The sequence below is a fragment of the Eretmochelys imbricata genome, chromosome 3 (genome assembly GCF_965152235.1).
Source record: "Eretmochelys imbricata isolate rEreImb1 chromosome 3, rEreImb1.hap1, whole genome shotgun sequence".
Taxonomy (NCBI): Eukaryota; Metazoa; Chordata; order Testudines; family Cheloniidae; genus Eretmochelys; species Eretmochelys imbricata.
This window is the reverse complement of record NC_135574.1, coordinates 40,941,103-40,964,120: the sequence shown is the minus strand read 5'-3', so window position 1 is coordinate 40,964,120 and position 23,018 is coordinate 40,941,103. Positions and strand designations below refer to the sequence as shown.

At 42.0% G+C, this 23,018-nt stretch overlaps 1 protein-coding gene across 2 annotated transcripts in view; it reads right to left on the bottom strand.

Annotated features, from left to right (window-relative positions):
- ARHGEF10 (Rho guanine nucleotide exchange factor 10) overlaps positions 1-23,018 on the bottom strand; it is a 181,678-nt gene that overhangs the window by 39,579 nt on the left and 119,081 nt on the right. For both annotated transcript variants that reach the window (XM_077812623.1, XM_077812624.1), the window contains 7 exons: positions 16,268-16,383; positions 14,387-14,514; positions 14,100-14,200; positions 11,862-11,983; positions 9,578-9,664; positions 7,210-7,433; positions 5,846-6,003 (listed from right to left, as the gene is read on the bottom strand). In XM_077812623.1, the coding sequence (XP_077668749.1) occupies positions 5,846-6,003; positions 7,210-7,433; positions 9,578-9,664; positions 11,862-11,983; positions 14,100-14,200; positions 14,387-14,514; positions 16,268-16,383 (936 nt within the window). The remainder of the gene's footprint in view (positions 1-5,845; positions 6,004-7,209; positions 7,434-9,577; positions 9,665-11,861; positions 11,984-14,099; positions 14,201-14,386; positions 14,515-16,267; positions 16,384-23,018) is intronic.

The following is a 23,018-nucleotide window of genomic DNA, read 5'->3' as shown; positions in this document are numbered from 1 at the left end:
ATCTTCATATGCCTAGGAAAACCCTTCGCTGCACGTGCAAATGGTGAGCACAGTAAACAGTATTTTCCAAATACGAACCAATATTGCATATCAAATGGCAGGATTCCAGTCGAATATAAAACATCATAGACTTTATCTGACTCCAACTTCTTTTAAGTCACCTACATAGGTGGCACTGAAAGTATCTGCCTTAAGTAAGTAAATAAGATTAGGTAACTAACTCAATATTTGCAGTATACAAGGTATTTCCTGTAGTATGGATAAGGACATAAAGCCAACACCAGGATAATAGTATTTATCTTTTTCAGTACCACTGCTAGTCCATCGCTCTTGTACAGTTAACAGTATTTTGTTCAGTCCAGGTTTAAATCTCATAAACAAAGGGGGCTCCCATCACTTCCATTAGGAGACTATTCCACAGACTGAGTGGTCTCACTGTCAGGAAGTTTGTTATGAATTTAAATTGTCCCATTCCTAATTTCATCCCATTATGTTCCCCTTTAACTCTGCAGGATAATACCTCATCCTCCTGGGTGTTAATCCCCTGCAAATGTTTGCAGATTGTTATCATGGTGTTACTTAGTGGTTGTTTAGCTAAACTCTTTCACTATTTACTCATAAATCAATATTTCTAGTCTCCGGATGACTGCTGCTATTGTTCTCTGAATTCCACACACTAAGTCAACGTTTTTCTGGCAGTGAAGTGCCTGAAACTGAACACAATATTCCAGGTGCAACATACCTAAACTGTATAAAAATTGAGTGTTACTTTCCTGTCCTGAGACACAAAGCCTCTGGGAATGCAAGACAAATGTGCACTGACCCTTTTCTGCTACCATATCTCATAGCTAACACATCTGCTTGGCTGTTCAATCACTCCCAAATCTCCACTTTCCAAGTTTCTTCTGCCTGCATCCCATGAATATCTGTGTTTTGCATAATTATCTCAGCAATGCATTAAGTATTTTTGTTTTTTTTCCTCCCCAAGTTGGACTGTAATATTATCTCCTGGCCATGCTTCTACTTTCCTATATATAATTTTTTATACTGGTGTTTACAGCTTCTCTTAGTTTAGGATCATCACCGTTTCTTTAATGGGTTCTTTACTCTTCCCTGACAATGCCTCAGTCCTGCAGCTGGATCTGCATGAGTGACCTTTGCATTTGCACCCTGTGGAGCCCTATTAGTTTAAAATCATACAGCAGGAATGGGGTCAAAGACTTGACCTAATACAGATCTCAGCAGTAACCCACTACAAATTCCACCCTTCCCTTCAACTTCCTACTTGGCCATTTATTATCTTTTGTTTATGGTCCTTCAGTCCCTTTCCTATCCACTTGAGAATTTTCATACGCAAGTGGATTTGGATTAGTTCTGATTGTAAGACTGAGATGTTGTATCAAATGCTTTATTAAAATCAAAATATGTATTTCATTTACCACTTTTTCTCCATCCACTAATTCTCATTTTGTAATTCTACCAAAAAAGCAATAATGGTTGACTGGCACATGTCATTAGATGACCTAAGACACATAGGCTGGTGCTACGCTACTTTACAGCATCCTTTCAATTGCAACAACGATGATACAAAGCCAATACACGAAGTAATAATACAAATGAGATTAACAATTTTGCCCTTTCATTCAATGAGGAAAAGAAAAACTAGAAAAGAAAAGCAAGTTAGCATGAATTTTAAAGCAAAATGCAAAACTTTTGCTAAGTGACTGGTGCATTTATCTCAAATATTCGAAATAACTCAAAGTAACATTGTCAACTTGAAAATCAAGACACTGTAATAGTTTTACTACCTATTACCATTAATGTGTAGAATTATGACAACTGAAAGAGGAAAAAAGTTTCCTCTTCCTCCCCCCCACCATGCCCAGTTCCCTTGCCCAGCCATTTCCCCCCTCCTGACTTCTCGTCCAATCTGTCTTTCCCCTCCCCACACCTCCAACCTCCAGTTAACCCTGTACTGTCCCTGTTCCCACTGGAGGTCTCTCTTATTCCCTAGGTTTCTTGTCCACCACCCTCACACTCCTTGTCCAAACTTCTGTGCCCAGAGAATCCCAGTTCTCACCTCTATACCCTGGCTCTTCTTCAGATCTGTCTTCCCTCCCCTCCCCCTATGGTTCCCAGTCTTAGTCTCTTTGCCTAGCTAATCCCAATCTCCACTCCCCAGGCTCCTTATCTGATCTCAGTCTTCTTCCTCCACCCATTGGCTTTCAGTCCCTACCACCTCATTTCTCTCCCTGGCTCCACGTCCCAGTCCCAGCTAGTCCCAATCTCTCCCCAACTCCCAGTCGCCGTTTTCCCCCTCCTCCAGCATCCAATCCCATATCCTCTTCCTGTTCCACCAGGTTCCCCCCAATACATTCAAACCAGGTAGCTTCCTCCTCTAGCCTGTCTGGGCCCAGCAGGGTCAGGGTCAATGAAAGCACAAGAGAGTCAGGCTTCTTGCTCTTAGTTCCACTGCCTTTACTTGGACCTAGTATGTTCTAGAGCAGCCGGGAATTGCTATTGGATAGAAAGTCCTGCTAAGCCCCAGGCCTGGATGGAATCTTAAGGGAACTGAACTAATAAGCTCTACCAAGTCTCTTGTGCAAACTGTGATTTTTTCAAAGACTTATAACTTGGTCAAATTTTGGTGGATTTACATGAGGATGGCAAAAGGCACACCCCTATTTACTCCCCATAAAGGCAACCCTCTGGCCATATTTCAAGTCTCTGCTCCAAAGTATAGAGAAGCTAAAGCTTTTCAAGAAAGAGCCACAGATTTTTGTAGCCTGGGCAAAATGATGTATTTTTCCTTAACCTCGTTCTCAGTAATGTCTGGACTGTTTTGGCAGAAAATAAATAAATAATCAGCCTCAATCAGATACCCAGCATGTAAAATTTCAGCCCGAACAGCTAAAATTTGGCAAAGTTTTAAGCAACTGAAAACAGGGTCTTACAATGAGAAGTGTCAAGCAACCTTAATAAAAAGCAGTGCTACCCACACTGCCTATAACGACAGCGCTTTGTTATGGGCAGTTTCATTTTTTCCTCAGTAACACTAATTTCACATGTGTAAAATAGGACTGTACTGTTAGGACAATGTCCTTTTGTCTGTGTGGCTGTTTCATAGAACATCAGGAAAATAAACTAGGAGAAGTTTGAGGCACAGGTAGTATCTCAAATTACTTATAGCTCACTTTTTGAAATTGATTAGATTTTAAGAAGACCATGTTCCTTTACCTTTGTTCATTACTTACTGCTGTTTAGCTGATTTACAACGGGGAAGTAAAAACATTTTCACAAATGGTTGTCTAGTTACATAAAACATTGTTGTCCATACAGAAATATGCAAGAGAGGTAGTTTGGCTGTGAAAATTCCCCAGTCCTCCTCCTCATCCCCTCAGTTTGCTAAACATGCCTTTTAAATTTCCCTTTAAAGGAACAATTTGGGACAATTCCTGCCCCCCTTCCTGCAGCCACAGTGTGCTCTGACTGCAGTGAAATGGGTAAAAGTTCTGTAGGTGCAAAGAAGGGGGAGGGGCAGGCCTGCAGGAACGCAAATGGGCATCTGTACACACTGGACAATTTGAAGCTGTGCTTGTGTTGTACCAGATGAAAGCAGTGGGGCAGGTGAGAATCATTTTGGGGCTAGAAATAGAATGAGGCAGACCTGGTGGATTTGTGACTACACACATCCACTGCCCATTCTGTTTTTTGTGGGACAGAACAAGGATTGAACCTGCAATAGCAGCTGCGAAGTGGCTATGCAGCCTGGAAGAAAGATTTTTCCTTCCTTACCCCATGGAACTCCCCAGCGCACTGCCCAATTACATAAAGTGTGCACTGGGATTCGCATTTGCCTTTCTCTGAATACGGGCAAGCAGATAAGAATGTCTGATTTAGTTGGGGATTGGTCCTGCTTTGAGCAGGGGGTTGGACTAGATGACCTCCTGAGGTCCCTTCCAACCCTGATATTCTATGATTTTATGATTCTTAGTGTAGCAAGACGCTTTTATTTAGAAAATATCCAATATTTCACTTTTTGGTGTAATCTTTTAATTTGTATACATCAAATTATTAGTGCATTGAACTGATGTCTGTGACTGGAAACTGACACACACTGTAAAACTAAAGGGGACATTTTGATTCTGTGCTGATAGATTACGTGAAATACTTATTAGGCCACATTCTCCGTGTCGTTTGTTCCACAGTTCAGAATAGTCTGTCTGATAAAATAGGTCAGTGCTTCATAACAACACTCCTTCAGGACTGACTGTGTCTGGATAAGCACACTGTGTCTTACACATGACCACAGCAGCAAACTATATGGAAAATTGATGTTAATATGAAAACAAATGACTGGTAACATTTTTATTAGGCATGAAGAGCTGTAACAACAGATGTGAGGCAAACGGTAGGGGAAGACACTGCAAGATGAGTCAGAAATGACTGGATGTAGATTTTCCATGTCAAAGGTTCAGGCAACCTGAACACAATCCTTGTTAGATAAGTTCTTTATACTGTACAGTACTGCTATCTGATTGTCCTCTCCTTAATTGCCTCTGCAGAAGTGGATCCCAGAGAATCCATGCATCTCTTCTCGCCTACAACTCCCTTTTTTGGTGGAGTGCATCCTTCTTGGAAGCAGCTGTGTGAAGACAACTGTAGTCTTAAATGACTGCTCAAACCCACCACATTCTGAGGAGGTTGTCAATTCACTCCTTGTCCCCAGCCCTACAGCCATATATAGCAATTGGGACCATCGGAATGATGTTGTGGGATGCACCTGAGCATGATCAAGTCCACCCCATTGCTACATTAGGGACAGGTTCTTCCCTATCTGTGCGTAAGTCTGAAGTAGAAATGCTACAGCGCCAAAGCGAAAGATGTTCTTCTGTTGCTGTGGTAAATCTACCACTCTGAGAGGCAGTTCCTAGGTCGACAGAAGAATTCTTCCATCGACCTTCCAGGGTCTACACCAGGGCTTAGGTCGGCTTAATTATGTTGCACAGGGCATGACATTTTTCACAGCCCTGAGCAATGTAGTTAAGCTGACCTAACTGTGTAGTGTAGAGCAGGCCTGACATTCAGTTGGGGAATATTCTTAAAAGGGCCTGTGGTCTAATGCAGCTGTCCCTGGAGCAAAGTCCACAAGAGAGCTCAGTGAGGGAGGCAAGGAGAGGGCCATTGGGCTACACATGGTAGCTGGTGGGAAAGAAGCATCCTTCACACCTCTTGTTTTGGATTCCCCACTGTCCAAATTGAACATACCTTAAAACCTTCTCAAATAAGAGCAATGGGAAAGGGAGGCCTCTCTGTGAGGTGCATGAGCAATGTATCTAGAGAGGAACTATCTATCCCCCAACACAGTTTAGTCACCATTTCAATTTGGATTTGCTAAAAGAGCTAGCAAAGAGAAACCATTTCCCTTCTCAGATATTGGGAACTAGATTGACATTAGCATCTGTACTGTGTTAAATACAGTATCTTGATTGTTATCACCTATAGTAAGCTCTCTAGGCAGGAAACAGTCTTTATATATGTTTTACAGTAGCTAGTACAACAGGGACCTGATCCTGAGTGGGGCCTCTGGCAGATAACATAATGTGCATAACAACAATACTGACATAACAATAATAAATCAGGACTAACAGCCAAGCACACACCATCCTTTGGAAAGAACAAAAGCCATAAGGCTATAAAGAAAACATTTCAAAAGTAAATGTTTGCATCAAATTGTAGTAACTTCAATTCAGAAGCTGTTCAGGAAAGGAAAAATATAGCAGTGGAAATCTGCTTCTGCCAAAATATATTGACACAGGAGTTCCTCAGGATGTTATTACTCTACCTTCTGCTTTTGTGTAGATTGCAATGTTCCCATTAACCAGACCAGCAAACAAGTACTGCGACAGATACGTTAGGCTCATCACAGTTGATTTTTCTGGGGTGAAGAAGTGCTGAAGTCTAACTTTCTTTGAGCCTTGATGACTCTTGTAAATAGAAATGCTACCAAAAAAAAAGGCAAGCGAAAAATTTAAATATGTCTTATTCAGTTCTTACAATAAAGGTCACAAAAGGTTTTATGGTAATAAAAGTATTGGGGAAAAATAAAGGACCTTTATTACGCTAAAAAATGTTGTTCATCTAGTCCTTTTCATTATTACTTTATGCCCAAACAATAAATTCCCTGTATTACGGAGACTTCATTTCAGCTGGAGAGACCCTTCTTCTACAAGATACTGTCCTCTTACGGACCCAGAGCTGTACCTCTCAAGGGCCTGATTGAAAGCCCAGTGAAGTCTTTTCATTGACTTCAGTGAGCTTTGGATCCAGCCCTACCTGACAGAAGAAAGAAGAAAATAGTTCAGTACCAGAAATCAATTTTAATTTTAAATTCTTTGTCATGGTACCTATATACTATCATGATGGATATGCCAGAAATGATAGGTAAATAGATAGCTCTGACATGAACAGCAGTTTACACATGCAAAGAACTAGTCTGATTATGCTTTATTGCTTTAAATTTAGAAAATTTACAGCATTATTTTTATAGAAAGAGTAGTCCCTTATTTACACTGGCAGGAAGAGAACACAAATTCTCATACTTATGTTCTCAACAGTTACATCCTCCATCCTTTGCTTACCATACCAACAACGTCACATAAACCTATTTCTGTTTTTCACTACTGTACAGAGATAACCTAGTCAAAAGACTCAGTTCATACATGACAAACAACATCAACGTGTTTTATTTTATTAGCATGACAAATTTCTGTCAAATCCTGCAGATGCAGCATTATAAAAAGGTAAATAATTACTTGCTTTTCGTGTTGCTAACAGCACTTCATCATTTTCAAACCCTCCTGATTATTAAAATGATGGAATGATGCAATATCCTTAAAAATCTGTACTTATGTCTTTACATTATTTAAAGGAATTAATCCTTTTTCTTCAGAGGTATTTATTAGTCTCTATGGTTTTTATCCCATGTATGATAAGTTTTAAAAAAAATTGTGTGGAGGTTAATTTTTATTACATGTATGTTGTTACTGGATTATGTGATAGGATCTTGGGATAACTGATGCGTCCGTTTACTCATAGGTGTCATTTTAATATGATTTTCTGAAGTGCCCGTAGAACTGGGTGGACAATTTTTATTGTAGAGTAGTAAACAAAGTAAATTATAGGCAATATATTGAAATTGACTATCACCTTCCTTCCTCCATGCCCAGGCAGACAGTAGGCACTTTTGAGGTTTTCGTAGCCACATTTTCAGACTCTGGAGCCACATTTAACTCTTTCTGTTTCTCCTCCTCTGGAATGTAGACCATGCAGAGAATGCGTGATTCCACATTGAAGCACTCAATAACCTTGGGACTGGAGTTTTGAAATGAGACAATTGCAATTTGGCCCATCTGATTAGTGCAACTGCCAATCTGAATTAGAGAGTAACGAGAAAGGAAAAGATTAACATCCTTCCAGGGCAAGATCACAGTTAACCATGATAAACACATGGCAAACTAATTAAAGACAGCTTCTCAGGTTCTAAGCACTTAAAGGAGTTTTCATGTGTTAATTTAGCACACAAAAAAAGTTACAAGAAAACACCAATCATAATATAGTTTAAAATATTGCAAAAAAAACATGAAATTGGTTTTCTCAGCACACTTGTATACACAGTTCTGACACTTCTGTTTCTAAAGGAAGGTTATCACACTTTTGAGACTTGTGTGTATACATAATGCAATGTAATACAAATATAACACAGAACATTAGTGTGATATAATGCTTCTGTAACTAATAAGTTTTAGAAAGCTCTTGTAGCGGGGCAGTCACCTGCTCCTGCCTTTAAAGGCTTAAAACAGCCCGGGGAGAGGCCTGTGCCAGGGAAGGAAAAGTGGGGCTGATTGGGAGAAGCAGCCTCAACTGGGGGCCACGCCCCAATCAGGCCATGGCTGACTTAATCAGGGCCCAGCTGGCCCTTATAAGAGGGCAGTGGGCCAGGAGCACACAGAGTCTCCTCTAGCTGTGGAAAATAGGCCTGGCTGCTGGGGAGCGTACCAGGGTACTTGAGGTGAAGCAGGGCTGGGGAAGGCCAGAGGAGCTGGAAGGCTCCATACTGGAAAAGCCCCAAGCTACAGGCCTGGCAGATGGCCTAAAACAGGGTACTGGGGTTGCAACAGGGCAGCCCAAGGGTAGGCAGAGGCAGCAGGTCCAAACCCCCCTTGCCTATGATGACTGGCTTATACAGACTGCAGTTGGCCCCAGTGAAAGGGGGCTAGATGATGACTGGCAGTAGTCCATAGGCTGAGGCAAGGTGGGGATAGAGGGTGGGGGGTTCCCTGGGGAGGGGAGACCCAGATCTGTGGGGTATTGCCTGGAGGGGCAGCACCCCAGGAAAAAAGGCACCGGGGTCCAGGAGGGACACGGGGGCCAACAACAGCGAGTCACCAACAGAGGGCGCTCCAGAGCTGGTAAAAAGAGCTAATTCCTAGACAGCCAACAAGAGGCGCTGCAGGGGTGAGTCGCCTCCCCGCTATTCTCTATAATAGCTTCACTATAAAACCTAGATCTGGAAGTTTAAGGTTAATTATTTTCTATAATTTGAGGGCCTGAAACAAGTACTGTACCCTGATGGAAAGGATTACCAGCTCCCCATGGTATTAACTATCCATTTCTATCTCTGTTGGTTAGGGAGGTACTGGACCCTACATATCTCACGGCACAAAGATCAAATATTGCCAACCCTGCACGTCATACCAGTGTGCATTAGGGAGGTGGGAATGCTGGGAGAACTTCCACTTTAGGGCAAAGAAATAAATGTGTACATAGGAATACTTTTTATATTATTATTATTATAATATATAATTTATAAGAGAAGAAAAGAACATTCTGGTGTGGTATAAAGATTTTATTGGCATGATTTTGTGATGACTGTATTCATAATTAGCAAAGCCATGAGTGAGTTACACAGATCATCTCAAATCAGACCTTTGAAAAAGAGTATTTCCACCTTTTGCTTCTGCTACTGAAAGTTGCCAAAATATCAGCCTCTAAAAGAGTGACAACATGAGTCTGATTATGTAAAGAAAAGCTATTCAAATTGGCAGAGGTTTTAAAATAATCCATTAGTTATACTTTCTGGCTTGTAGGAATGCCTTTATAATTGGGTTAATAATATTATGCCAGCATAGTTTTACATCTAGAGGATATAAAAAATAGTCCCAATCGAATTTTTTAAAACTCTTTAAAACATTTCTAAATTATGGAACGGATGATGGTATGTTGTGGTCTCATATGTAGTTTTATTGCAACTCATTTGAGATTAGCTGCATGGCTATGCTGAGTTCTTGGGCATTTCTAACAAACCATGTCACCAAATAATTTGTGAGCATGGATGTGAGCTCACAAAGTAACAAGATTATGGGGACAAAACTACTGGATTTCTGTTGTAGTATTTAGCTATTCAGAATGTGCATGCATATCAAATCCATGTAGTGTGAATTCTTACAGAAAAATAAGAAAGAAAAATGGAAAAAGAAAACCCACGCCTCACTTGGTGTCTGAAGACTTAACTTACCCACAGAAAACCATGCTCCATGGAACAGGAATCTGGCTCAGTTTCACTACAGAGGTAAGGGTCAGGATTATAAGCAGCACATTCAATCTTGAAAGAAAGAATGAAAAATTATTCATATTTACAATGAAGAAGATACAGCCATCCTTTCTGAAGGCCCCATGTCAACTAAGCATTTTAAGCATACATTTAAGTTCGTCCTAATTCAGCAAAGCACTTAAGTACCACACTACATGCTTTACAGAATTGGGACCCTTATGAGGAGTAATGGATTTACATCCTCAGTATAACACCACTGGAATTACTCTTTAAAGTTTAGGTATACATTTTAAAATGTGTTTAATTAATCCAAACTAACATTTACACATCACAGCATATTCAATTCAGTAAAAATGTATTTTCTGAAGGCATTAAATAAGAAATTATGCTTTTAAGTAGATAGTCTCCATCTGAAATGTTCACTAATGCTCTTCTCTCTAATAAAGAAAAAGTTGTGGAGTTTGCTGTCGCTGTTGCAATGTGACAGGAAAAACTCAAGATAAAATTGGAGAATTTAAAAACTAAGAAATAAGGCTATTTTAAAACTCCTTCATATACAGCACTATCTACTCACTAAGGAAAAGACTTTAAAAATGGGTGCATAAATTAGGCTCCTAAAAATCCTACCTTAGGTACATATATAAACAAGTTGATTTTAAAAACTGCAGAGCACCTAGCAGCAACCCCCCTGAAGTCAATAGTTGTTGTTGAGTGCTCAGTACTTTTGAAAATAAGGTCACCCATTTTAGGTGCCCACATCAGGATTTATGGATAGTTTTCTCAAAGGCAAGCTTTATCATCTGCATTCTCCAGCAAACCAACATCTGTTTGCATGGCAGCCCATTAAAAGAGTAGAGGGCGGCCACTGAGAGATCAAGAAAAACAAGAGCTCTCCAAGTCCAGTTCAGTGCACTGCTCGCTGACACTTGCTGAAATTGCAAACCCCAGTAAAGTGTATTCTCGTTGCTATAATGGCTACATCCACTGTTGGTGAAAGAGACGGAATTTGAGGTTTGGACATCTCTTGGGCTGCTTTTTGTGCCTTTATTCAAGACTTGGTAAATCTGATGAAAAGTTTTCCATAACTAAATTAGTGGCACTTTAACCCCCAATTTGGCACACCTGTAAGATCAGGGTCTTTGATAGGAAATCTGTTTTAAAGGAACAGCATCCATGTACTATAAAACAGTATGCATAGCATAGTGAAAAATGATAGGCAAGGCCACCAGGCTAGCAGCACAGTGTGGTATGGGGCTCCTGTGGACTGCCCATATGGTGGAGCCCTGCCTCCATGCAGCAGCAGCAGAGGGAGTCCTTCCCACTGCAGAGAGACAGGGTAGTAGCAAGGTGGCTCCGCAAACAAGTGGCCATGCCTCCCCATGCTAGTCTCAGGAGTGACAGCAGGGCTCCCTCCTCTTGGAAACAGTAGGGATGGTGGTAGGATGGCTCCCTCCTTGGGAGTTCTACACTCTCCTCCTGTCAATGGTGGCATGGGTAGTGCCCCCTAGAGTAGTGAGTCTTAGAGTTAACTTCCCCTTTGAGATGCATAGAGAAATTGACACATCTTAGACCTATTGTATCAGGCTCTCTGCAGACTCAGGCAGATGTCACTGCACGTGTTTCACTGAGTTACACTTTCAAGCTTTTCTCTGCAACTATGAGGGCTAGAGACTTTCCTATTTATTTTAAATAGGTTGAGATTCTATTGTAATCACATGATCCCAGCAGCTAGGTCTCAATTTACATTTTAAAATTGAATTTGATTAGCATTCAGTAGGCTCGGAGTCAAAAATTATTCAATATAGCAATAGTCCACTGTTTTATGGGACCCGAACATGTATGGTTTTATGGGAGACTGGAGGTTTTACAGTGGATTTTGGTTACTATAAGTTGTGGTTCTGCTCTGAAAAGGGACACTGCAAATATGACATCATGGGGTGGTTCATGTTTAATATCTCAATTTATAAATCCAATGTGCTCAGTTTATTTTTGTCACTAAAGTCAGCAGCAGATATGATTTTGAACAGACTTCAGGAAAGATCCATTAAGCACAAGTACCATTTTTATATCACTTTTTAAAGTAAAACTGCATTTTCACATAAGAACCACGTACCCTGGGATACGTTAGCAGAAGCTTGCAGAAGCAAGCCACAATCAAACCAAAAAAATGTATTCCTAAGATGTGATTGTATGTTAAACCCTTAGCAGTGAGCTCACACGTATTACGTAAGATACCAAAACTATTCACCTTAAATTCCTGTTGTTTGGCCACCATTACTGGCATGTGTCTAACAAGGAGAGGATGCTTCTCTTTTTTGATCTGATTCCCATCGTCTTCTACACAGAACCACCCCAGGAGGTTCTCCTCTGCTGTAATGGCAAAACGTAAAATACCCCACAGTGCTTTCACTTAATAGTTCCTAACAGCTCACTAAAAATATAGATAAAACAAACTGTTCTATCAATCTTTTAATCCCAAACAGCCCCAGTTTATGAAAGAATATTATTTGTTATTACATCTGTATTTTGGGGGAGTATATGAGATGTAAAATAACACACTAATATGTAAATCTGAACTGAGCTATCTACAACTCTTTAATTTCATTCCATTCAAATTCAAAATGATCTGGACAAACTGGAGAAATGGTCTGAAGTTAACAGGGTGAAATTCAATAACAACAAATGCAAAGTGTTCCTTCCTAAATAGAGTAATCAGTTGCACATATACAAAATTGGAAATGACTGCCTAGGAAGGAGTACTGTAGAAAGGGACCATCTGGGGGTCATAGTGGACCACAAGCAAAATATGAGTCAACAGTGTAACACTGTTGCGAAAAAAAAAAAAAAGAAGCGAACATCATTCTGGGATGTATTAGCAGGAGTGTTGTAAGCAAGACATGAGAAGTAATTCTCCCACTCTACACCACACTGATTAGGCCTCAACTGTAGTATTGTGTCCAGTTCTGGATGCCACATGTCAGGAAAGATGTGGACAAATTGGAGAAAATCCAGAGAAGAGCAACAAAAATGATTAAAGGTCTAGAAAACATGACCTATGAGGGCAGATTGAAAAAATTGGGTTTTTTTAGTCTGGAAAAGAGAAGACTGAGAGGGCACATTCTAACAGTTTTCAAGTACATAAAAGGTTACAAGGAGGAGGGGGAAGAATTATTGTTTTTAACCACTGAGGAAAGGACAAGAAGCAATAGGCTTAAGTTGGTTTTATTAAAGAAGGTTTCGGTTGGACATAAGGAAAAACTTCCTAACTGTCAGGGTGGTTAAGCACTGAAATAAAATGCCTAGGGAGGCTGTGGAATCTCCATTATTGGCAATTTTTAAGAGTAGATTAGATAAACACCTGTCAGGAGTGGTCTAGATAAGTGGTCTCCAACCTTTTCACACCCAAGATCACTTTTTTGAATCTAAAGGCAACCCAGGATCTGCCCCGCCCCGCTCCGCTCACTCCAACCAACGGAGAGAGGTGGGGATGCTCTCCTCCATCTTCACTCACTTTCACTGGGCTGGGGCAGGGGGTTGGGGTTCAGGATGGGGTACAGGTTCTGGGCTGGGGCCAAGGGGTTTGCAGTGCGGGAGGGGGTGAGGGGTGCAAGCTCTAGGAGAGAATTTGGATGCAGGAGGGGGCTCCAGGCTGGGACAGAGTGTTGAGTGCAGGGGGGGGTCCAGGGTGCTGGCTCTGGGGCTTGGGATGCAGGAGGGGTTCCAGATACAGAAGGGGGTATGGGGTGCTGGCTCTGGGAGGGAGCTCAAGGCTGGGGTTTGGGGTGCAGGATGGGGTTTGGGGTGTTGGCTCTGGGAGGGGGCTCATGGTGGGGTTCAGGGTGCAGGAGGGGGTATGGTGTGCTGGCTCCGGGAGGGGGCTCAGGGATGGGGGTTGGGGTGCGGCCTCCCGCTGGCCAGCACTTACCTCCAGTGGCTCCCGGTCAGCGGCAGGCGCAGCGAGGCTAAGGCAGGTTCCTTGCCTACTGCGGCCCCACACTGCTCCAGGAAGGGGCCAACAGGCCCCTGGAGCCCCTGCGGGGGGGGGGGGGGGGCGTGGCTCCACGTGCTGCCCCTCTCTGTAAGCACCACCCCCACAGCTTACCCTGCCAATGGGATCTGCAGGGGTGAGGCTTGCAGGCAGGAGCAGAGCACGGAGAGGGACTCCGACCCCTGAGGCTGCACTGGCCACTTCCGGGAGCGGTGTTGGGCCAGGGTAGGTTGGTGTTGGTCCTGCTTTGAGCAGGGGGATTGGACTAGATGACCTCCTGAGGTCTCTTCCAACCCTAATCTTCTATGATTCTTTAGCGATATACTCTTATTACTATATACTGTAACTTGATTTCCAACTTCTACAGGAAGTTTTTCCATAAATAAATTAATCTTTGAACACACATTATATTGTAACCTAAAAACTATCTAGAGAAAGAGTTAACATTCTCTCAACTTGATACAGTGCTTCAGTTAGCTTAAGGCAACTAAGTCTTACCAAGAGCAAGCTTAGCCATTTGTAAATTGGTGATCCAAGACTGTTTGATAGCAGGAGTAAATGTATTGAACACTGCAGTAAAGAAAGTTGGCCGCCCAGACCTGTGAGACATTAAAGAAATAATAATCACTTTTCTATAAACTCTCTAAAAATTAAATGAAACATCTTGTTCTAACAAGTACAGGACACAGTCAGGGCTAGGAATGCTGAGGAACACGATGAGCTCTTTATTCCTTTCTTATGCATACACACACTGAGAAAGTTTTAGATTTAAAATCTCTACTGACTTGTCCTGCTTCCCAGGAAGCTGCAGCTGAATTCTGCAGCGATCTGCAGCTCTGATTTCATCTTCTTTTTTCAATATAAGTTTTTGTAAACCTGACGTCCAGTCATGGGCCACTGATTGGTTTAAGTTCTGCAAGATTAAAAGAAAAGGTGTCCATGTACAATACTAACACATTCTCCTTTAAGCTAACTCTGCCACTAACAATTTATGAATGACATATTAACCTTTTTTCTCTGCACACATTGCACATGAATAATTTACACAGATTTGTTAATGCCAGTCAAAATTATTCGACAAATGTTTGTCAACATGTTTCATCTGATGATGGACTTTCAAACAGTTTATTGCAAGTACAGCTGGGTGAATAGAGCAGAACATATTCACAAACATCTGATGGAATAAAAAATATAAATTTGCTTCAGCCGTATTCAGGACCCTTTAATTACCTTTCACTGAACATTTATACAAGCCAACTTTTGTTTTGTACGTTTTTTGTAGAAAAAAAGTTCAAATCCTTGTGTAAATGCCACATTTGCTCAAATATTCAAACCAGAGGTACTTGTTTAAGCATCTTGAAAGTTCTCTATGGGGTTGGGAGTTATTTAGTCAGGTAGCAGAGACAATACCATGTAATTTAGGTGATCCATCATCTTGCAGGAGTATATCTGATACACTCAAAGCAATAATGATGGTGAGCAGTCCATATCCTGAAGTAGATTAATTTCAAATCGCTAAGAAATTTATATAAATCAAAGTTTCTATCAAAAATAAAGAGAGGCCTTATTCTTCAAATAAATATGAACAGTTCACCCTTTACCACCTGCAAGTAAGTATTGCTTAAGTATTCAATATTCAAAATTGGTGCTTCTTTGACTGGCTATGTAAGTGGCATGGTATTGTATGCTCCTAGCTCCTGACTAGTTTCCAGTCTGAATATTTACAATAATGCACCTGAAATTCACCAAAATTTTGCAAAATTCCCATCAAAATCATTGATTCAGTGAAAATTCCTAACAGTACATTAGCAGTGTTGCCATCACCTGCAGTGTTATCACAAGTCTTGCAATATTTTATGTTTTACTTAATGCTCCGATAATGGAGACAAGAGATTATGTGAGAATCTCAGCTTTCATTTATCAAAATATTAAGCTTCTAGCCCCCATGGTTGCAAAAGTAAAGCTTGAGAATGTGTCCCAAATACACCCTAAAAGGCTCAAACCAGAAGGTGAATTAAAAAACCCTATTTGGCTTAAAAATCATAAAATTGTACAATCTCATGATTTTGGGGGCCTTACTCATGATTTTTGAACATTCAGGGTGAGCAATAGTATGGTTGTTTGCTGGAATATATGGTAAAAAGAACACAAATGTGGTGTGAACACAGCTTAAGCAAATTAGTTTAAAAATACAAATGGATGTTCATGAATAACTTTGTTACAGTATTCACGCAATTTTAACTCCTGTACCATCACAAAAAGAGTGGGACTAGGTATTTGGGGTGGGTGTTAAGATCCTTAGACAGATATGATAAAGCGGCAGTGTAATGCTGTGTAAAACAATCTTCCCACCCCTACATGGCCCAATCCTAAGAAAGCATTCTTGTACTCATATTCGCTTAGCAGCTACTGGGCAAATGCAGACACTTTTACCCCACCCCACCCCACCCCCCCAAGCAACAGAGAGAAACAAGATTAGAAAGCGAGCTGTAATCTAGTTATAACTCTAAACATTTAACAGTAAATCAATTACTGTAGTTAAACATGATTATACGCTCTCCAGGGAGAACTAAAGAATGCTGTACAGAGCTCTCATGAAGGACTGATTGATTCTACAGCTTTAGGACTGGAAGTGTATTTTGAAAATGTCAGGCTTTGGATGTTACCTGATAGTTTCCTTTAAGACTGCCTATCAGTTGACTAATTTGACTGACAACATTCAAATCATGTAAAAGATTCTGCAAATCATGGTACAGTTGTCCTGGTCCCATATAAAGTTTGTCTGAAATACATAAAAATGTGTGTTATATACAACAAAATATCCAATTCTGCAGCCAAAGAAAAAGTGGAGGTGAGAAATATCAACCTACAAGCTGCTGGTATTTAATTCTATATACAGGCCAGGCTAAACAGGGCTAGCTTGCTTCTTCTCATACACAAAAAACAGATGAGTGTCCTGCTATGTAGAGACACTGAGGATGAATTCACAAGGGGGACTTAGGCACTCCAAAGCTCAGCACACAACGTCCACTCCACAGACATGGTAAAATTGACAAGGGATAAAAAAATACCAAAAACATAAAACAAGCCAGAATCAATAAGTAGAGAGCGACCACAGCAGCTCCAGTTACATCATCTTCTTGTCAACTGCTGGAAATGGCCCACCTTGATTATCACTACAAAAGGTGTTTTCCCCCCGCTCTCCTGCTGGTAATAGCTCACCTTACCTGATCACTCTCATTACAGTGTGTATGGTAACACACACTGTTTCATGTTCTCTATGTATATGTCAAGGTTCCTCCCCCACTCTGAACTCTAGGGTACAGATGTGGGGACCTGCATGAAAAACCTCCTAAGCTTATCTTTATCAGCTTAGGTCAAAACTTCCCCAAGGTACAAAATATTCCACCCGTTGTCCTTGGACTGGCCGCTACCACCACCAAACTAATACTGGTTACTGGGGAAGAGCTGTTTGGACACATCTTTCCCTCCAAAATACTTCCCAAAACCTTGCACCCCACTTCCTGGACAAGGTTTGGTAAAAAGCCTCACCAATTTGCCTAAGTGACTACAGACCCAGACCCTTGGATCTTAAGAACAATGAACAATCCTCCCAACACTTGCACCCCCCCCTTTCCTGGGAAATGTTGGATAAAAAGCCTCACCAATTTGCATAGGTGACCACAGACCCAAACCCTTGGATCTGAGAACAATGAAAAAGCATTCAGTTTCTTACAAGAAGACTTTTAATAAAAATAGAAGTAAATAGAAATGAAGAAATCCCCCCTGTAAAATCAGGATGGTAGATATCTTACAGGGTAATTAGATTCAAAAACATAGAGAACCCCTCTAAGCAAAACCTTAAGTTACAAAAAAGATACACAGACAGAAATAGTTATTCTATTCAGCACAATCCTTTTCTCAGCCATTTAAAGAAATCATAATCTAACACATACCTAGCTAGATTACTTACTAAAAGTTCTAAGACTCCATTCCTGGTCTATCCCTAACAGAAACCAGCATATAGACAGACACACAGACCCTTTGTTTCTCTCCCTCCTCCCAGCTTTTGAAAGTATCTTGTCTCCTCATTGGTCATTTTGGTCAGGTGCCAGCGAGGTTACCTTTAGCTTCTTAACCCTTTACAGGTGAGAGGAGCTTTCCCCTGGCCAGGAGGGATTTCAAAGGGGTTTACCCTTCCCTTTATATTTATGACAGTATATAAATCTCCCAACTGTATTTTCCACAGAATGCATCCGATGAAGTGAGCTGTAGCTCATGAAAGCTTATGCTCAAATAAATGTTAGTCTCTAAGATGCCACAAGTCCTCCTTTTCTTATTGCGGATACAGACTAACACGGCTGCTACTCTGAAATCTTCTACTTAGCCTATGCGCAACATGCTTCAAGTGGCAAGTGATCAGGCTTCATCACTGAATTTGGTCCACTGGGTGGATCATTAGCTTCCTCGGCCCAGGCTGGGTACTGACAGGGAGTGCAACATGAACACTGATCCAAGACCCCCGCTCCAGTTAATTAACTTTGGAATCCATTATAGTGAGCAACCATGAGAACTCCCTGGATACTTTGGTTTAGTATATAATCCTCTATATGAATGCAACTGCTCTGAACAACTAGATATACCAGCCCTTTCCCCATAGATATTGTGGGTTCAGGCCACAGCTGTAATTATTTTATTTAACGTGCATTTATTATTTAACGTATATTTATCTACTTATTTAACCATAGGTGTGTCTGACACCTTAGAAAATATAAAACACAAGATTTTTGTGTAGTGCCTGTGAGCATCAAATAGGGAACCGTTGGGTTTACCTCGATTTATACAACTACAGAATGACCGTAACTTTCATCCAGTGTTCTTTTCCCTGTGCTGCATGTTAATGAAAGTACAATGTAGCCTTTCTTAACCTCACATTCAACTCAGTGTGTAAGAAAGAAAGTGTACAGTTAGTTTATTACATAAAATGCAAACAATTAATTCCCAAGTAGAAACTGAGAAGAGGAAGATTTGTATCTGATATCTTCTTACAATTTGCTTTGTACATGAGAAATAACTGAATTAATGCATGTCGACTCCCACTAACTCTGCTTCCACAAAAAGCTGCATTTGAAATTCCTAAACAGTTCTTTCCCCATCCCCTTCTTTTGTCTTCCTATTCTCTTACGTTTTAGCTAATCAACGTCCATAAGTCATAATTTTTTATTAAGGACCAGAGTTTGCCATTCTTATTCCTATGTAGTTGTTGTTTTTCAGCGGGGCTACTCACAAAGTAAAGTACTATGCAATGTGAATAACAGACTGGCAAACTCTAACCCCAAACAGTGAGAATGTGCTGAACACTGTACAAGGCACAAAATGAAACAACCTCTACCCCTCCAGTGCTTACAATGCAAAGACTAAGGGTGTAAAATGAATTTTAGCCTGCTCCCAGGTAGTCAGTAATTTAGCCAAGGAATTTGTGATGGATCACATTTACTTACCTGTCTTATTTTTGACCTCCATTTCCCTAACATTCGTGTGTATCTGCAACCTTCTCTGATCAGTAACTAGGTATGGACATAAACCAAACACCCATGAAATTTGCTAAAGCTCAATTCTGAACCTGGATACAGTCTAAACTTCATAGATGGATCTATATAGTGGGTTAAACCAGATATAAATTTCTTCAGACTTCTAGGAGTTTGAAATCCAAATGCAAACCCAACCACTGTGGTTCACCAATCTCTGGTAGAAAACAAACTAGCGGTGTGCCATTTCCATGGTTTGTTAATTTATTATATAATGGGTCAAAACATGAGTTTGTGCTAAAAGGGACACCTTTCTGTAGATTAGGCCCACTGACCCATCATTGATGATGCAGTTGCAGACAAAGATAATTTATAAGTTAATAGATAATATATGCAAATATTTTGTAAGATAATTTGTCTTCATTTAAAACACCTAATATATGTAAATATCTTAATAAAAAACTCTATTAAAGAACACTACAAAGGCTAGTTTATGAACTATACCAGATTTGTTTCCAATATATTCCTAATTACATTTAGTATAGTTAATACATGAGTTGACATCTAGTAGCCATAATCCACTTGTGTTGGTACTTATAAGTATAGCTATTCAAATGCAAACATTTAAATTTTAAATATAAAAACTTCATACAAAATTTAAAGCTTGTGGACCTGATTCAAGGGGGGAAAATAGACACTCAGTTTCCATGCTGCACAAGGCTGAAAAAGCAAGTTTGTGCAATTTCTCTTGTCATGTGCAGAGCCATATCAGTTGTAAAACTGATGCCATTTACTGCAACTTTATGAGGGAGGAAATAACTGATGAGTTGCAAATGACTATGCCTCTTCTCCTCATGATGATTTTATTCTATTCTATCCTAGTCATATTCTTATATCACCCTAACCACGGTAGCTAATGAACACCTTCCAGAAGTGAAATTAAGGGATGTGACTAGCATATGCCAAATGTGGTTTTCGTTCAGTCCCTTCTGTGAGGGTTGCTCCTTTTATTATTTATTTTATGTTTAAATATCTACAGCACTATGTGTTTTATTTTATGACTGAAGGCAAGCTCAGAGAACAGCCCCGTATACATGGTATGGGAAGGGGTGAAGTTTGAGGCTATTTTTTGATTCTGCAGGAGTTTTCTCCACAGCCTTAGAGGGAGCCACTAAGAAAGCTCTGTCTCCTGCACAGATGAGCTTTATCCTTGCAGTGGACAGATTGTGCCTGAGGAGCACAGCTGTTGACTGCGGTCCTCTTCTTGGAGCTTTAGATCATCTTACAGATATCCTAGCCCCAGACCATTGAATGCCTTGAAGATAATGACAGAGATTTTGAATTTGACTCAATAATTGTCATCTCAGTCTATTTTCTCTGTATTATGCATGTTTTATAGGCTTTTAATAATACTTCAAAATAAATGGATGTAATAAAAGTATCAAAACAAATCAATTAACTCAGGGATTGAGAGTCCATAATGCAGAAGATTAAATGAAAGACATTTTAGGCTCATTCATTAAAGACCAAAAGTTTTATAACAAAAAAGAAAAAGCTAATAGGCAAATGGTATGAGTGAGACGCAAATGCTAGAAGTAAGGAGAACAAATAATAGTTTAAGAATATTTATTCATCTTCTGCTATTCCTAAGAACCTAGGGCAGGGGCGGGCAAACACTTTGGTCTGAGGGCCACATCAGGTTTCGGAAATTGTATGGAGGGTGGGTTAGGGGAGGCTGTGCCTCCCCAAACAGCCAGGCATGGCCCAGCCCCTGCCCCCTATCCCACCCCCCCAGACTCCTGCCCCATCCAACTCCCCTCTTCCCTGACGGCCCCCCTGGGACCCCTGCCCCATCCACACACACCCTGGCTCCCTGTCCCCCTGCCTGCTCCCGGAACCCCCACCCCTGACTGCCCCCTGCCACCCCATCCAACCCCTCCTCTCATTCCTGACTGCTCCCTCAGGACCCTTGCCCCATTCAACCACCCCTTCTCCCTGACTGCCCCCGGAACCCCTGCCTGCTCCCTGCCACCCCATCCAACCCCTCCTCCTTCCTGACTGCCCCCCTCTGTTCCCTGCCTTCTGACCACCCTGGCCCCTATCCACACCACCACCCCCAAACTCCCCAGCCCTCTATCCAACCCCCCCGTTCTCTGCCCTATGACCGTGCCGCCTAGAGCACCGCTGGCTGGTGGTACTACAGCCATGCTGCCCGGCTGGAGCCAATCCCGCCACCGCACAGCCCAGAGCACCGGGTAAGGCCGGGCTCTGCAGCTGCGCTGCCCCAGGAGCTCCCAGCCCCACCCCCCAAGCATTGTGGCGGCACAGTGAGCTGAGGCTGCAGGGGAGGGAGAACAACAGGGGAGGGGCCGGGCGAGCCTCCTGGGCCAGAAGCTCAGGGGCAGGTCAGGAGGGTCCCATGGGCCGGATGTGGCCCGAGGGCCATAGTTTGCCCACCTCTGACCGAGGGCCAAATTCAGAGGAAATTAAAATGATAGTGTAAGTTTTCATTAAGGGCCAGATCCAAAGTCCATGGTAGTCAATGGGTGTATTGGCTTTGGATGGGTCCTTAGTAGGCATATATTATATCAGGGAACATAAAACACAAAATAAGCAGGTGTAAATTACATGCCTATGGGACTACAAAGGAGGTGCTTGTCCTGTTACAATCTCTGCCCTCTGCCTCAAAACAAATCTTATTCCCAAATACTGGGTTTTAATTTACATGAACATTTACATTACCTCTGAATTTGATCCCCCGTGGGGTTAACCACTACAAGGTAAGATGTTTTGAAATAGGAATGGCTTTGCCTATACTATGTACTAAGAGGTGGCTAATGACATGTTAATTAACTCTTGTTAGTTAATGTGCTCTCCAGCACAACTTTATTTTCCCAGTGTAGTCAAGGCCTAAATGCGTACGTCACACATTTCAAGCTGGAGATGTAAATTCCAGCGTGGGGAGACACACCTGCTCTAGCTTGGATGGAGCCAGTATGCTAAAAAAATAGAATGTAGCCAGGGCGGCATGAGCTGCAGGAGGGACTAGCCGCCCTCAGTACATATCTATGGTCTCAGACAAGATCATACTTGGGGCAGCTAGCCCCTCCCAACACTCGCACTGCTGCAGCTACACTTCTATTTTTAGCACAATAGCTCAATCAGAGCTAATGTGGGTACATCTCCTTGAGCTGGAATTTACACCACCAGCTCAAAGGGTAGATGTACCCAATGAGCACAGAAGAGGCAAGGATCTGTAAACAGCCTAGCCCTTCTGGACAATGACGTGCATGGGGAGAAAGGATGCGGCAGACCATAATTAAGGCTGCACGTTTGTCACGGAGGTCATGGATTCCGTGACTTTCTGGGACTTCTGCAATGGCCACCCCTCCGCCAGCAGCAGCAGAAGTTCGGGTGGGGGCTTAGGGCTGGGGGTTGGGGTGCGGGTGAGGGCTCTGGGCAGCGCTTACCTCAGGGGGCTCCCCAGGTGCGGGACCATTCCTCATCTCCTAGGGGGAGGCACAGCCAGGGGGCTCTATGTGCTGCCTCCACCTGCAGGCACCACCCCCGCAGCTCCATTGGCCACAGTTACTGGCCAATGGGAGCTGCGGAGCCAGCAGAGCTGCGTGGCTGCACCTCCACATAGGAGCTGAGGGATATCACTGTTTCTGGGGAGGCGTGAAGCTGAGAAGGCAGCCTGCCAGTCCCGCGAAACACCAACAATACCGGGCTGCCTGCCCCCACCCCCGCACGGGTCCCAGCCCCCACCACAGCACCCGTGGCGCCCCCACGGGCTGCTCCCCGCCCAGAGAATCTCTGGTGCCCCTGGGCTGTCCCCTCTCCCCCGAAGATTTAGGCAGGGATATATAGTAAAAGTTATGGACAGGTC